This window comes from Elephantulus edwardii, unplaced genomic scaffold, assembly GCF_000299155.1.
Source record: "Elephantulus edwardii isolate Elephantulus edwardi_28Jun2011 unplaced genomic scaffold, EleEdw1.0 scaffold00104, whole genome shotgun sequence".
NCBI classification, from domain to species: Eukaryota; Metazoa; Chordata; class Mammalia; order Macroscelidea; family Macroscelididae; genus Elephantulus; species Elephantulus edwardii.
In genome coordinates, this window is record NW_006399854.1 from 801,560 (window position 1) to 815,726 (window position 14,167).

A 14,167-nucleotide genomic window follows, 5' to 3' on the forward strand; every position below is an offset into this window, starting at 1 on the left:
GTCGGGGGGGGGCAATGCGATACCTGAAGATGGGGGTCATGGGTCAGAGCTGCAGGGGTGTGTCCCGATTCAAGTCCACTCCCACCGTCCACTGCGTCTGTGCACGGCCCTTGGCCAGTCCCAAAATTCAGAGCTGGCGGGGGTGGGGGCGTGAGCCAGGTTGGGGGGGGAGGAGCAATGCGATACCTGAAGATGGGGGTCGTGGGTCCGAGCTGCAGGTGTGTGTCCTGATTCAAGTCCACTCCGAAGCCTTTCTATAACAATTTATCAAAGTTCATAGAGCTTCCAGAGGCATGTTGTTTAAAAAGTGTATGCCACTCCTGCTTCCAGTATTTAAAACAGTATATTGTAAATAAGGCATTATTTACAATGTATCTTTATCTCACACTTGCTACTAGAAGGGCCAGTAAATAACAAATGACCAGAAGGCAAATTGTTGTTGTTGTTATGTGCACTTGGATAATTTGTCAAATTAACTGCTTAGATTTTTTTAAAGGTACTTAAAGATGACTTCATCTTTTATATTCTTCAGCACCAACAAAAACAAGACCAGGATGTTGAACACAAATGTCAACAAGTTGAGCATAAACCAGCACAAAGTCATTTAATACTTGTTAAAAGTAAATCTGGTATTTCACTTTCACAGCAACAAGGTAAGATTTGTTTTCCTATAAAACAATATAATAGTTTATATTTATCCTGATAGTGAACAATATAATGAGAGTACTTTTAGATGTTTTTACTTTTACCACTAGATTTTCCAATGTTTGTGTTCTCTCATTTACTCCACTTGAATGAAGCACCTGATGGTATAATTAACTCATATGAGTTCTTTTTACCAATAAATACTATTTTCTTTTAACTATAGCTAATTTTCCCCCATAATGTTAACTTTTTATTCTTTTTTTTAACTTTTTATTCTTAAACAATTGATTACCAGGGTTTTATCTGTGCATTTAGCTATATCTCTATCATAATTGTCTGTATCAAATTGTTGTTATTGTTAGGTGCTATCGAATCAAGTATGATTAAGAGACCCTATGAACAGAAGATCTGAGCCTTGTTCTATCCTGCACCACCCTCACACTTCCTGACACACCAGAGCCCATTGCAGCAGTCACTGTGTCAACCCACCTGGTTGAGGGTTTTCCACTCCTTCACTGACCCTCCCAGCATCATGTCCTTCTCCAAAGAATAGCCCCTCCTAGCAACATGCCCAAAGTATATGAAGTGAAACCTTATCACTCTTGCCTCCAAAGAGCCCTCCAGCTGCACCATCTCCAAGACATATCTATTTGTTCTCTTGGCCATCCACAGGATATTCAGTGCTCCTCTCCAATACCACAGATCAAAGGTGTCAATTCTTTTCCTGTCATCCTTATCCATTGTCCAGCTCTCAGATGCATAGCAAGTTATTGGAAAGACTATGGCCTGAATCAGATGCACCTTAGTCTTCAAATTATGACATCTTAAAAGGATTATGACTGTTAATGGATTTTACATATGCTATTTGGTACTCTGTCGTCATGTGGGCCATCAGGTACAATTTAGAAAACAAATTATTTACATTTTAAATACTATTACATAAACCATTATTATCAAAATTGGGTAGTTACACTCTAATTTCACCATCAGTATGAAAATAACTTAATAATCCTTTTGTTTCCATAACATTTTTTACTTTGCTTAATCACTTACTATTTTGTAATTTAATTCTCTCACTTACCCACAATATAGCTTAAATCCTGAAAATAAGGTCTCTTTTGTTTGAAAACTTTCTAACCATAATCTAAGAATCAGAAAGACTTTGAGCCGTAAGATGCTGTACTTTGTTTTCATAGCTGAGGTTTTCTTTAATCTTCAAATAATATTTAGTAAATACTTATTATTAGACACCCTTAACCATGCATTTGGCATTTTGGGAGGAATTTAGATGGAGAAATGATCAAGATAGTTAATTAAGATTATGCCATGTTATGCTTTCTATTATGTAGTATCATGGTATTACTCATGGTATTATGCCATTGGTATTAACTCTTTACTATGTTTTCTGTTTCCTGTGTTTGTTGTCACTCTTGGTTTTTAACCTATGTACTCAATGTCATCAAGTAATTTCTGACTAATAGCGACCATATCAGACAGAAAAGTCGCTAACTCTCATAGAATTTTCAAGACTGTCATCTTTGTGAAAGCAAATTGCCTTACCTTTCTCTGCTAGAGCACCTTGGGGATTTGAACTGACATCCTTTCACTTAGCAGTTTAGTACTTACTCACTGTCCCACCATGACTCCTTATCCATTATACACAAAATAAAAAATTCAGACCCCCCTGAATTGAGTTGATCTCAACTCATGGCAACCCTCTATTGGGCATCAGAGGGGATAAGTCTTTGTGGCTGTCTGCCTTTCTCCCAAGGAGCAGCTGATGGATTCAGAAGGCCTTCAGGTAGCAGTTTCACACTAATGCACTATACAGTGAATAGTGTTGATAGTATGTTTTGGAATGACATTTCCTCATGTTGCCAAAAGAACAAATACTTCTTGTAGAAAGCACAGCCAAAGTGTTCTTTGGAGGCAGAGATAATAAAGCTTCCTCTCACATATTTTGAGCATATTGCTAGGAGAGGGCATCATCCTTGGAAAAGTGGAGAGTCGGCAAAGGAAAGGAAGACCCCCCAATCAAGTGGATTGACACAGTAACTGCAGTAGTGGGCTTGAGTGTGTCAGAAAGTATGAAGGTGGCACAGGAAAGGATGGAATTTAAATCTGTTTTTCATAGGGTCACTGTGAGTTGTGCTCAGTGGCATCTAATGACAACATGGTGACTTATTAATTAATCTTATAAAACAACTATGAAGTATCATCTCACCCCAGGAATAATAGCAGAGTCCAACAGGACAGCAAACAGTAAATGGTGGTGAGGTTATGGGGAGATTTCACTGCTGGTAGAAATGTAAAATAGTACAACCACTATGGAAGGTGGTCTGGTGCTTTCTCAAAAAGTTGGAGATAGATACACCATTTAACCCAGTAATTCCACTACTGAGAATACAGTCTAAAGAAACCAGAGCCATGAGTCAAGCCCATGTATGCATACCCTTGTTTATTGCTGCATTATTCATAGTAGCAAAGAGGTAGAAGCAACTCAACTGCTCATCAACAAACAAATTGTATGATACATTTGCTAGAAGGAGAATTGATGCCTTTGAGCTGTGGTGCTGGAGAAGAGTATTGAGGGTACCATGCACTGCTAAGAAAACAAACAGATTCATCCTAGAAAGGGTTAAACTGGGCGGCTTCCTGGAGGCAAGGATTCTGAGGCTTTGTCTAACATACTCTGGACATGTTGTAAGGAGGGTCCGGTCCTTGGAGAGGGACGTTATGCTTGGGAGGGTGGAGGGACAGCGCAGGAGGGGAAGGCCCTCTATGAGGTGGATTGATTCAGTGACTGGGGTAGTCGGGATGGGTGTATCGGTGACGGTGTGATTGGCACAGGACAGAGCAGAGTTTAGGGCTGTTGTACATAGGGTCGCTATGAGTCGCAAGCGACTCGATGGCACATAACAGTTACAACAACAACAATCTATGCAACATTAAAAAAATGTAAAGTAACAAAACATTGTATAATGTTTTATGAGTTTATGAGCCTGGAGGACATTATGCTGAGTGAAATAGTCACAAAAGGACAAATACTACATACACTGCTTTTTATAAAATAGGACAGACATGGGAGGGGTTACGGAGAAAATAAAGAATGGATATATAATCAACACTGCATTAGAACAGATGAGGGGAAGAACTGTCCGAAAGGAATATATGATTATACATTTTCTATTATGAGAATCGTCTGGAACAAGGCATGTAGTACAGGGTGGGCAGGGGCGGGCAGCAAAAGTACAGCAATGACTTAAAAAATGATAAATCTTTAAAAAAAAGAAAAAATTAATTATAGCAACATATAAATATGTGTAAAAATGCTCGTAAGATAAAAACTGACTTAATGTCCTTTTATTGAGTATTGTCACCATTCAAAAGAATTCTGGTAATGTAGTGCATACTACATATTACATACCAGAAAGGCCAACCACAGTGCTCGTTGGAGGAAATAATGGGAAAACTTCATCTCACAGACTTTGGGCATGTTGTTAGCAGAGGACAGCTCCTGAAAAAAGACTTGGAAAGGTGACAGATCAGTCAAGACGAGAAAAACCCTCAAAGAGATGGATTGACACAGTGTATCAGTTGGCTCAGGTATTTCAGAGATGATGATGGCACAGGCTCGGACAAGGTTCTGATCTGTTTTCCATAGGGTTGTTATAAGTAATTTACTCAGCACCTAACTATAAGCATGCAAAATGTGCTGTGACACAGCAGTTCAAATCCACCAGCTGTTCTTCAGGAGAAAGATAGGGAACCTCCTCCCATAAAGATTGACAGAATTAGAAAATAATGGAGGGTTGCTACGAGTCAGAATCTGCTTGATGCCACTGAAAGCATCACCATCCACAGAGTCCCTGGGTGGTAAAAATGGTTAAGTGCTCTACAACCCAGAGAAGATGAAATAGATGAATGGGACCTTCTAAGAATCAAATCCCTATGGACATCCCAAAACTTCTCCAACAGGGTAAAAAGGGAAGCCACAGACTGGGAAAATGTATTTGGGAATGACATGTCAGATAAGGGACTTATATCTAGAATTTGAGCACCGCAACAGGATAAAGGTAAATAATCCAATTGAAAAATGGGCACAGGATATGAACAGACACTCCAAAGAAGACATTCAGATGGCCAACAAGCACATGAAGAAATGTTCAAAATCCCTAGCTCTAAGAGAGATGCAAATCAAAACAACTATGAGATATCATCTCACCCCAGTCAGACGAGCAAAATTTAACAGAACAGCAAGCAAAAAATGCTGGCAAGGTTGTGGAGAAACTGAAACTCTTATTCACTGTTGGTGGGAGTGTAAAATGGTGCAACCACTGTGGAAAGTGGTGTGGCGCTTTCTCAAAAAGTTGGAAATAGAGATACCATTTGACCCAGCAATTCCTCTACTGGGAATATACCCTAAAGAGACCATAACCAACATCCAAACAGATACATGCACACCCATGTTTAGTGCAGCTTTGTTCACAATAGCAAGGAGTTGGAAACAATCTAAGTACCCATCAGCAAACTAATGGATAGAGAAGCTGTGGTATATTCACCCAATGGAATACCGTGCTGCATTGAAAAACAAGGAACTCATGAAATATTATTTAAAATGGGTGACTCTGGAGGACATTATGCTGAGTTAAATACCTCAGTCACAAAAGGACAAACACTGCATGGTGCCACTGTTGTAGAATGGGACTAACATCAGGGTTGGGGTAAGACCAAGAAAAACTGGATAAATTATGTATACAGCTTTGAAACAGATGAGGGAGAGAATAATTTAAAAGCGGTATATAATAGGGTATTATGGTTATCACAAGAAACCAGAATTAAGGTTGCATAGTGGAGTGTACTCGGCATGGTGGGAAGGGCACGGGGGGATTGTAAACCAAAGAAGGAATTTTTCTTTTACTTTTCAAAGAGAGGAGCAAACTGAGGGGGGTTGTCGGGGGGTGCAGGGAGGGCTGTGCAGGGAGAAGTGAAACAATGAATGAATGGAAATCCAAAATCTCCGTGAATGTTCATTAAAATGAATAAAATAAAATAAAAAAAAAGTGATTAAGTGCCTAACTTCTAGCCAAAATTTTGGATGTTCAAACCTCCATAAAGGTTCCATGGAAGAAAGGCTTGGCAATCTGCATCAGCAAATACAGCCTTGAAAACCCTGTAGAGCAGTTCTGCTCTGCATAAGTGGGCTGTTAAGCATCAGAATCTAGGAGACAGCAACTCTAGGAACATTACCACTCATGATCAGTGATGAGCTGGAATTTTTTGTTATTCTTCATATTATAAATGGAATTTTATTTCCTTGGAGCATGATGTAATTAGTAAGACTATTCCCCCCACCCCCCAGTTGTTAGGAAAATAATTCTAAGATCTTAAAGCTCAATATCTCTCTCTATGATTTTGATACTGTTTTTAGTTTCAAACACATGAAGATCTGACTGAAAGATGGCAGTAATTTTTTTAACTTTTAAAAATGACATTAAACCACTTTCAGTTGATATTTAAGAGGCCAATAAAAATTCTAAAAGAAGTAAAGAAAATTAAAAAATCTCCCCAAACTAAAGTTTTAAACATGTTGAAAATGTTTAGAGTTCAACTAATTTCAAACTTTTTGTATTGAATTTTATATTTAATACAAAAATGGAAGAACAGAGCTGCATTAGTTAGCTTCCACTAAAAGGGGGTTTATTTTAAAGAATTTAAAATAGAAGCCAAGTCTTTCACTGTATAATTGGTACATATCTACATGCTGAATATTTTCTTGAATGAATTTGATTGCCTTGGCAAGTCTATAGTCGTTTCTGACTTTTTTCTCCATAAGTTTCCTAGGTTTTATTTTTTTGCTCTGGCGAAACCCTGAGTCAGTGCCAAATGCTTCAGAGATTAGAGGGAGATGGAGTGCCAGAATAATATTCCAGGGCTTTCCGGACTTTGGGTGACCCTACAGGAATTCATTCTTAATTCATACACCTAAGTCTCAGTGATACGGAGCAAATTCACCTTATCACAAGAAAATCAAAACCATGTCCATTCTGGTGGAAAATGATGCTAAAAGTACTTTCCCTGAGATTATGGCAGTATTATGTAGTATACTTTGAAGTAGTTTACTATTTGTCTATAAAGAAAGCAGTCTACTTGCAGTAGCAGCTCTTTAAACAATAACCCATTAAAAATTGACTGAAGATAGGATTGAACACAGATTCACCACTATGCTTCTGGGAAATCTGTAAATGTTTTCCTCACTTTATTACTTTCAGAATTTAATATTAGAGAAGAATTTAATTGATTGTTCTGGTAGATTATATCCTTGGAATCTAAGAGTAAAATCTTTTAATTTGGTGTTGAATTCATTGGATTCTTTTGACCATATGATGCTACTTATTCTGTGACTTGATTGATCTGTTTTATAGTAAAAGCAATCTTTTAAAGAAGTTATTTTAATAAGTCATTTCTGGTTTCCCCCTACCCTTTTTTCCATTTTATTGTGCAAGTTTATTGTTTATTACTTCTTATACTGTGCAGGTTAACTTCATTACAAGTGGGAAACTTGTTTTAAATTAATTTATTTGTTATTCACCCAAGAACCATTAGATTATTTTAAAGTGGTATGTTAAAGTAGGCTGTTGTTAGATAGCTTTTCTCTTTATTTTTTAAGACATCATTATAAATAAGTTATTATGACAAAACATTTGTAACCGTAAAATTATAACTCTGGTGCTATAAATTAATAGCAATAAATTATCACATAATAACGCATGCTACGCTGCACTTAGTGGGGAAGAAGTTAAACTATGTGTTTTATGGTTACATCCTGGGACAGATAGGATTGTCAGTGTTGTTTGGAAATCACATCATTCTTCAGTTTTCTTACTTAAAGATTATATATGTTACTGGGAGAATATGTCAAAGCACCAAAAGAAATAATTACAGTAATCAGTGTAGCAACATATTCACAAATGTTTCCTTTTGGCATTAGCTGCTGTTTAATTCCTAATCATCTTAGCACATTTTATACCTTGCAAACCGTGATTGAGAGAATTGGAATATTTTAAACATTATGTGCATACAGGAGCTATTTCGGACCACATGTTCACATGAAATAATTTTTGTTCTTTAATAAAATGATGTTTTGTTTGTTTGTACCTGCATTTTAAAATCTGGCTAAAGTACATTAATTATCAGTTATTAACCTCACTATGGTAATTTCAAAATCATGCTTAAAAATTTTAAGTTGACATACATTTTAAGAGATTTGACAGTGAATCCAAAAGTATGTGTATAATCTCTGAAAGGGAAAAGATTGAGCTGTCTTCCATAAATTCATACTAGTTTCAATTTTAAAATCAAATTGACTTTAAAATGTTGAATATGAGGTTATTTCCACCTAGGATGGATGAAGTGTAAAAATTACCAGTTCCATTCTTAATAAGATGCCAGATAAACTACAAAATCATACCATTTTGGGAACCTGTCAAAGAGTTGATAGTGCAGAGAAAGTAAATAGTCTAAAATTGAGGGGAAAACAGACTCCTTTGGAAAGAGAAGGGGCTTGAGCATAGGCTCACCAGAGCCAGAGCACCAGTATAGGGGACATCTGGCAGACAAAGGACAAGTTGGTTATGCTTCGTGGTGTGGTTATTTTTTTTATGAGTTGCAAATTTTATAGCCATGTAGAGCCATAAATACAAGAGAATTGGTAGGCTGTTTACTGCAGAGCTCTAGAGGGGGAGGGAAAAAGATTGGAAATAAGGCAAGAGACTAAAGAGAGTCTTCTTCAGTAGTACAAGCATGGAGAAGGGTATGTCCATCACTGCTAGAGAGACCAGAAGCATCCTTTGTATTCTTCTGTTGTAGGAGCAAAATTTTACTGGCAGACAGCACACCTGTCCCCTCCAGGATATATAGGTGAAAACCCTAAGAGAAGAGTAAAGGAAAAATCTTACTCTTGGGAGAGAAAAAGAAAGTAGTTTGAGCCTACAATCTTATATCAGTACCTTTATTATTGTTGTTAGGTGCTGTGAAACACAGAAACCTTTCCCTCTTCTGCCCCCGTCTCACACTCTCTGCCATGCTCAAGGTGATTACTACAGTCCCTGTGTCAATCCCTCTCCTTGATAGTCTCTGTTTTGCTGACTCTCTAGTTTTCCCAACATGATGTCCTTTTTTCAGAGAGTAGCCCATCTTATAGCATGCCCAGTGTATGTGAGATATGTTTCACTATCTTTGCCTCAAAGAAGCTCCTGGATTGAACTTCCTCCAAGAAAGATTTGTTTGTTCTTTTGATAATCCATGGTCTATTCAATATTCTTTGCTAATACTATAGTTCAAAACTATTGATTCTGCAGTCTTTCTTAATCATTGTCCAGCTTTCAGATGTATAGGAAGCATTTGAAAATACCAAGATTTGGATCAGTCTTTAAACCGATGAACCTTACTCTTTTTTTAAAAAAATGTCCTTACCCTTTAGCAATTTGAAGAGATCCTTGACAGCAGATTTTCTCAATACAACATGTCTTTTGATTTCAATAGGTATTGATTGTGGGTCCAAGTAAAATGAAATAGTTTACAACCTCTACCATCTCTCCATTTATCACAGTGTTGCCTGTTTGTCCATTGGTGAGGAATTATTGATTTTTAATAATTTTTTTAATTATTAATTTTAATGAAAGTTTACAGAGACTTGGGGTTTCCAGTCATTCATTGTACTTTTCTCCCTGCCCCCTCCCTGCACAAACCACTCATCTCCTTGAAAAGTAAAAGAAAAACTCTTTCATTGTTATGCAATCCCTCCCCCCAAGTTCACTCCACTATGTAGCCTTCACTCTGGACTTCTGTAATGACGAGAATACCCACTCTTATGTCCCTTTTAAACAGATCTCTCCCTCATTTGTTTCAATGCAATATAAATCATTCCTCCCCTCCTTTTCTGTCTTCCCTCAACCCCGATGTCAGTCCCGTTTTACAACAGTGGACCTCTGCAATATTTGTCCTTTTGTGACTGATATATTTCACTCAGCATAATGTCCTCCAGGGTCATCCATTTTGCATAATATTTCATGAGGTCCTTGTTTTTCAATGCTGCATAGTATTCCATTGTGTGAGTATACCAGAGCTTCTCTGTCTATTCGTTTGTTGATGGGCACTTGGATTGTTTCCAGCTCTTTGCTATTGCGAACAAAGCTGCAGTAAACATGGGTGTGCATGTATCTGCTAAGTGGCAGTTATGGTTTCTTTAGGGTAAATTCCCAGTAGTGGAATTGCTGAGTAAAATGGTATTTGCAACTTTTTGAGAAAGCACCATACAGCCTTCCATAGTGGTTGCATCATTTTACACATCCACCAACAGTGAATAAGGGTTCTAGTTTCTCTACAACCTCGCCAGCATTTGATGTTTCCTGTTCTGTTAAATTTTGTTATTCTTACTGGGGTGAGATGATATCTCATAGTTGTTTTGATTTGCATATCTCTTAGAGCTAGGGATTTTGAACATTTCTTCATGTGCTTGTTTACCATCTGAATGTCTTCTTTGGTGAACAGTCTGTTCATATCCTGTGTCCATTTTTCAATTGGGTTGTTTACTTTGATCTTGTTGTGGTGCTCGAGTATTTTATAAATTCTAGATGTAAGTCCCTTGTCAGACATGTCATTAGCAAATATTTTTTCCCAGTCTGTAGCTTCCTTTTTTACCTTGTAGGAGAAGGTTTTGGATCTCTATAGGGATTTAATTCTTAGAAGATCCCATTCATCTATTTTATCCTCTCCTGGTTGTAGAGGAATTATTTATTTCTTAATGTTGAGATTTAGAAGAGGCCATGGTGCTAGGGATATTAGAGCTAATGTCAGATGGGTCTTGGCTGAGAATACCAGAGGAATGTCTGTCTATGTTTCATTGACTATGCAAATTATTTGACTGTATGTATTACCACAAACTACGGCTGACTGAGAAGAATGAGAATCCCAGAACACTTGATTGTGCTTATGTGAAATTTATACTTGGACCAGGAGGCCGTCGTCAGAACAGAGCAAGGGAACACTGCATGGTTTAAAATTGGGAAGGGTGTGTGTCACGGATGTGTCCTCCCTCTGTATCTTTTCAATCTATATGCAGAACAGATTATCCGGAAGGCTGGGCTCTCTGAGGAGAAATGTGGCATCAGGATTGGAGGTAGACTCATCAACAATTTGCATTATTTAGATGCCACAAACCTGCTTGCTGAAGCTGAGTAAGACCTGAAGCACTTGCTATAGAAGGTCAAGGACTGCAGCCTTCAATATGGATTGAAGCTCAACATCAAGAAAACAAAGATTCTCACCACTAGGCTGATTGACAGCATCATGATAGATAGTGAAGAGATTGAGATTGTTGAAAGTTTCAGTTTGTTTGTCTCTATAGTCAATATTCTTCATACCAGCAGCCAGGAAATTAAAAGACTAAATGCATTGGGAAAATCTACTGTCAGAGACCTCTCCAGGGTACTGAGGAGCAATGATGTCAGTTTGGAGACTAAGGTGTACCTGATACAGGCATAGTCTTTGTCATTACTTGCTATGCATCAGAGAGCTGGATAATTACTAGGGATCATAGAAGGAGAGTTGATGCCTTTGAGCTCTGGTGCTGGAGAAGAGTATTGAATATACCATGGACTGCTAGGAGAACAAACAAGTTCGTCCTGGAGAAGATGAAGTCAGGTTGCTGCTTGGAGGCAAGGATTCTGAAGCTCCATCTGACATACTTTGGACATGTTGTAAGGTGGGATCGGTCCTTGGAGAGGAACGTCATGCTTGGGAGAGTGGAGGGACAGCAAAGGAGAGGAAGACCCTCGATGAGATGGATTGATTCTATCACTGGGGAAATGGGGATATGTGTGTCAGAGATGGTAAGAATTGCAAGAGATTGAGCAGGGTTTAGGGCTGTTGTACATAGAGTCGCTATGAGTTGTAAGCGAGTCGATGGTACATAACAACAATGTTGAAATAGAAATGTAATCCATAGTCTTTCCTTTCTGCAATCGAAGTTGTGTCATCTGAGTAAAACAACATGTTGATAAGTCTTCCTCCAATCCTGATGCCTTAATCGTCTTCATATAAGTCTAGATTCTGGAAATATTTGCTTAGCATACAGATTGAATGGGTATGTTGTTGTTGTTATGTGCCATCAAGTCACTTGTGACTCATAGCGACCCTATGTACAACAGCCCTAAACTCTGCTCTGTCCTGTGCCAATCGCACCATCTCCGATCGACCCATCCGAATTGCCCCAGTCACAGAATCAATCCACCTCATAGAGGGCCTTCCCCTCCTGTGCTGTCCCTCCACACTCCCAAGCATGATGTCCCTCTCCAAGGACCGGTCCCTCCTTACAACATGTCCAAAGTATGTTAGACAGAGCCTAGGAATCCTTGCCTCCAAGGAGCCGCCCAGTTTGACCCTTTCCAGGATGAATCTGTTTGTCTTCCTAGCAGTCCATGATACCCTCAATACTCTTCTCCAGCACCACAGCTCAATACAACCCTGACAGACTTTTCCTAATCTGAAACCCTGCAGTATTCCCTTGTTCTCTGAATAATTGCTTCTTGGTCTGTTTTCAGATTTCTCTATGAACACAATTAAGTGTTCTGGAATTCCTTTTCTTCTCAGTGCTATCTATAATTTATTATTATCTATATATTGTAATGCTTATCATCGTCAATAAAACACATGTAAACATGTTTCTGATATTCTCTACTTGCAGCCAAGATCGTTCTGACATAGATAATGATATCCCTTGTTTCACAGCTTCTTCTGAATCCTTCTTCTACAAAGAATCTTAAATTTCTAGCAGTTACTTGTCAATGTACAATTCTAGCCATTTTAAAATAATCTTCAAGATTTTACTTATAATATTGATGATATTGTGTTAAAATTTTCATATTCTAAAGGATCACTTTAAAAAAAAAATAGTCACAGACAGGGATCTCTTCCAGGCAGTTGGCCAACTATCTGTCTTTCACATTTCTTGACGTAGACTAGTGAGCAATCCAGGGCTTCATCTGTTTGGTGAAGCACCTCACTTGGTATTCTGTTGATTCGTGGAACTTTATTTTCACCAATGCCTTCAGTGCAGCTTAAACGTCTCTCCTCAGTACTACTGGTTCTTGATTATATGCTACTTTTGACGTGATTCAGGGTTGGCCAATTCTTTTTTATATAGTGACACTCTATTCCTTTCATGTGCTTTATCATTTTCCTGCATCATTCATTATTTTACCATTAAGAGTCCTTAAATATTACAACTCAAGGCTTGAACTTTTTTCCTCTTCTATTCTTTCAGCTTGAGTAATGCCAAGTACGTTCTTCCCTTTTTGGTTTTGTAACTCCAGGTTTTTGCAGATTTCATTGTAAGACTTCATTTTCTCAAGCTACCTTTTGAGTTTTTTAATACCTTTATTAGAGGTTTCACTGCTAGGAGAGGCATTCCTTTTCAAAACCTGCACGGTTTGGCTGCTCCAGGGAGGATGGATTTCTTAGAAAGCCCTTTTAGTGTGTAAGATGTTAGGCTGCTAACTGTGAGGTTTGTGGGCAGTATCTTCTCATATAAAGATTTTGCCTCAAAAGCTTGTTGGGAGGTTTTCTATGCGCAGAAATAATATCAGCGGCAGTGAGTTTGAGGTGTTCTTTTGTGAGTTTGTGGGGAGGAGAGGCACAGTCGTTGAGAAAGCCTCACCACAGCTAGACTGGAGCACAGGGAAGCACCCCAATCACTAGGCCATGAATACTAAGTAACAAGCAACACCAATCTGCCGATAAGAGTGTAGAGAAAACCCCTCTATGGTACAGATGTACAGTGAAGAAGAAAACTTGAGTGGGAATAGGAACACTGAGAAAAACCCGTTAGCATACTAATGCCCACCCTCACTAAAAAGGAACTCCTCATCATCATCTAGTTGGCTCTGGTTCATAGAGAATCTTCACTGTGTTTCTAAGGCAGCAAATCACAGCAGACGGATACTGTCCATTGTTCTCCTTTAGGGCTGCTGGTGAGTTTTGAGTCATTCCCTAAGCATAATGTTTTCAAGATTTATTAATTTAATTAATTAAAAGCATGATTTACACTCCTTTCATTTTTTTATGACTGAGTAATATTCTAGTGTACATTTATACTTAAGTTAACTTCTTTTTTTATATCATTTATATGCAAAAGGAGCCCCTGGGCAGAGCAAATATTTAAACCTCAGATACTAACCAAACAGTTGATGGTTCATTTCTATCCAAATGAGAGAAGAACTTTCATGGAAGAAAATCTTGTCTGTGGACAAAATGAAACACATGGTGTTGCCAGTGTCAGAATTGATTCAACAGTAGTTGTTAAGGATTTTGTTTGCTAAGAGGCATAAACGCAGGTTATGTACCTGGATTTCACCTGATGGCATGCATAGGAATCAGATCGATTACGTATGTGGAAAGAACCGCTGGAGAAGTTCAATATCAGCTGTGAAAACTAGGCCAGGAGCTGATTGTGGAACAGACC

The 14,167-nt window shown here is 38.3% G+C and overlaps 1 protein-coding gene across 1 annotated transcript in view; it reads left to right on the forward strand.

Annotated features, from left to right (window-relative positions):
• Positions 1-14,167, forward strand: part of KIAA0586 (KIAA0586 ortholog) — a 224,524-nt gene that overhangs the window by 168,259 nt on the left and 42,098 nt on the right. Inside the window, exon 30 of the mRNA XM_006891816.1 lies at positions 533-653. Coding sequence (XP_006891878.1) covers positions 533-653 — 121 coding nt within the window. The remainder of the gene's footprint in view (positions 1-532; positions 654-14,167) is intronic.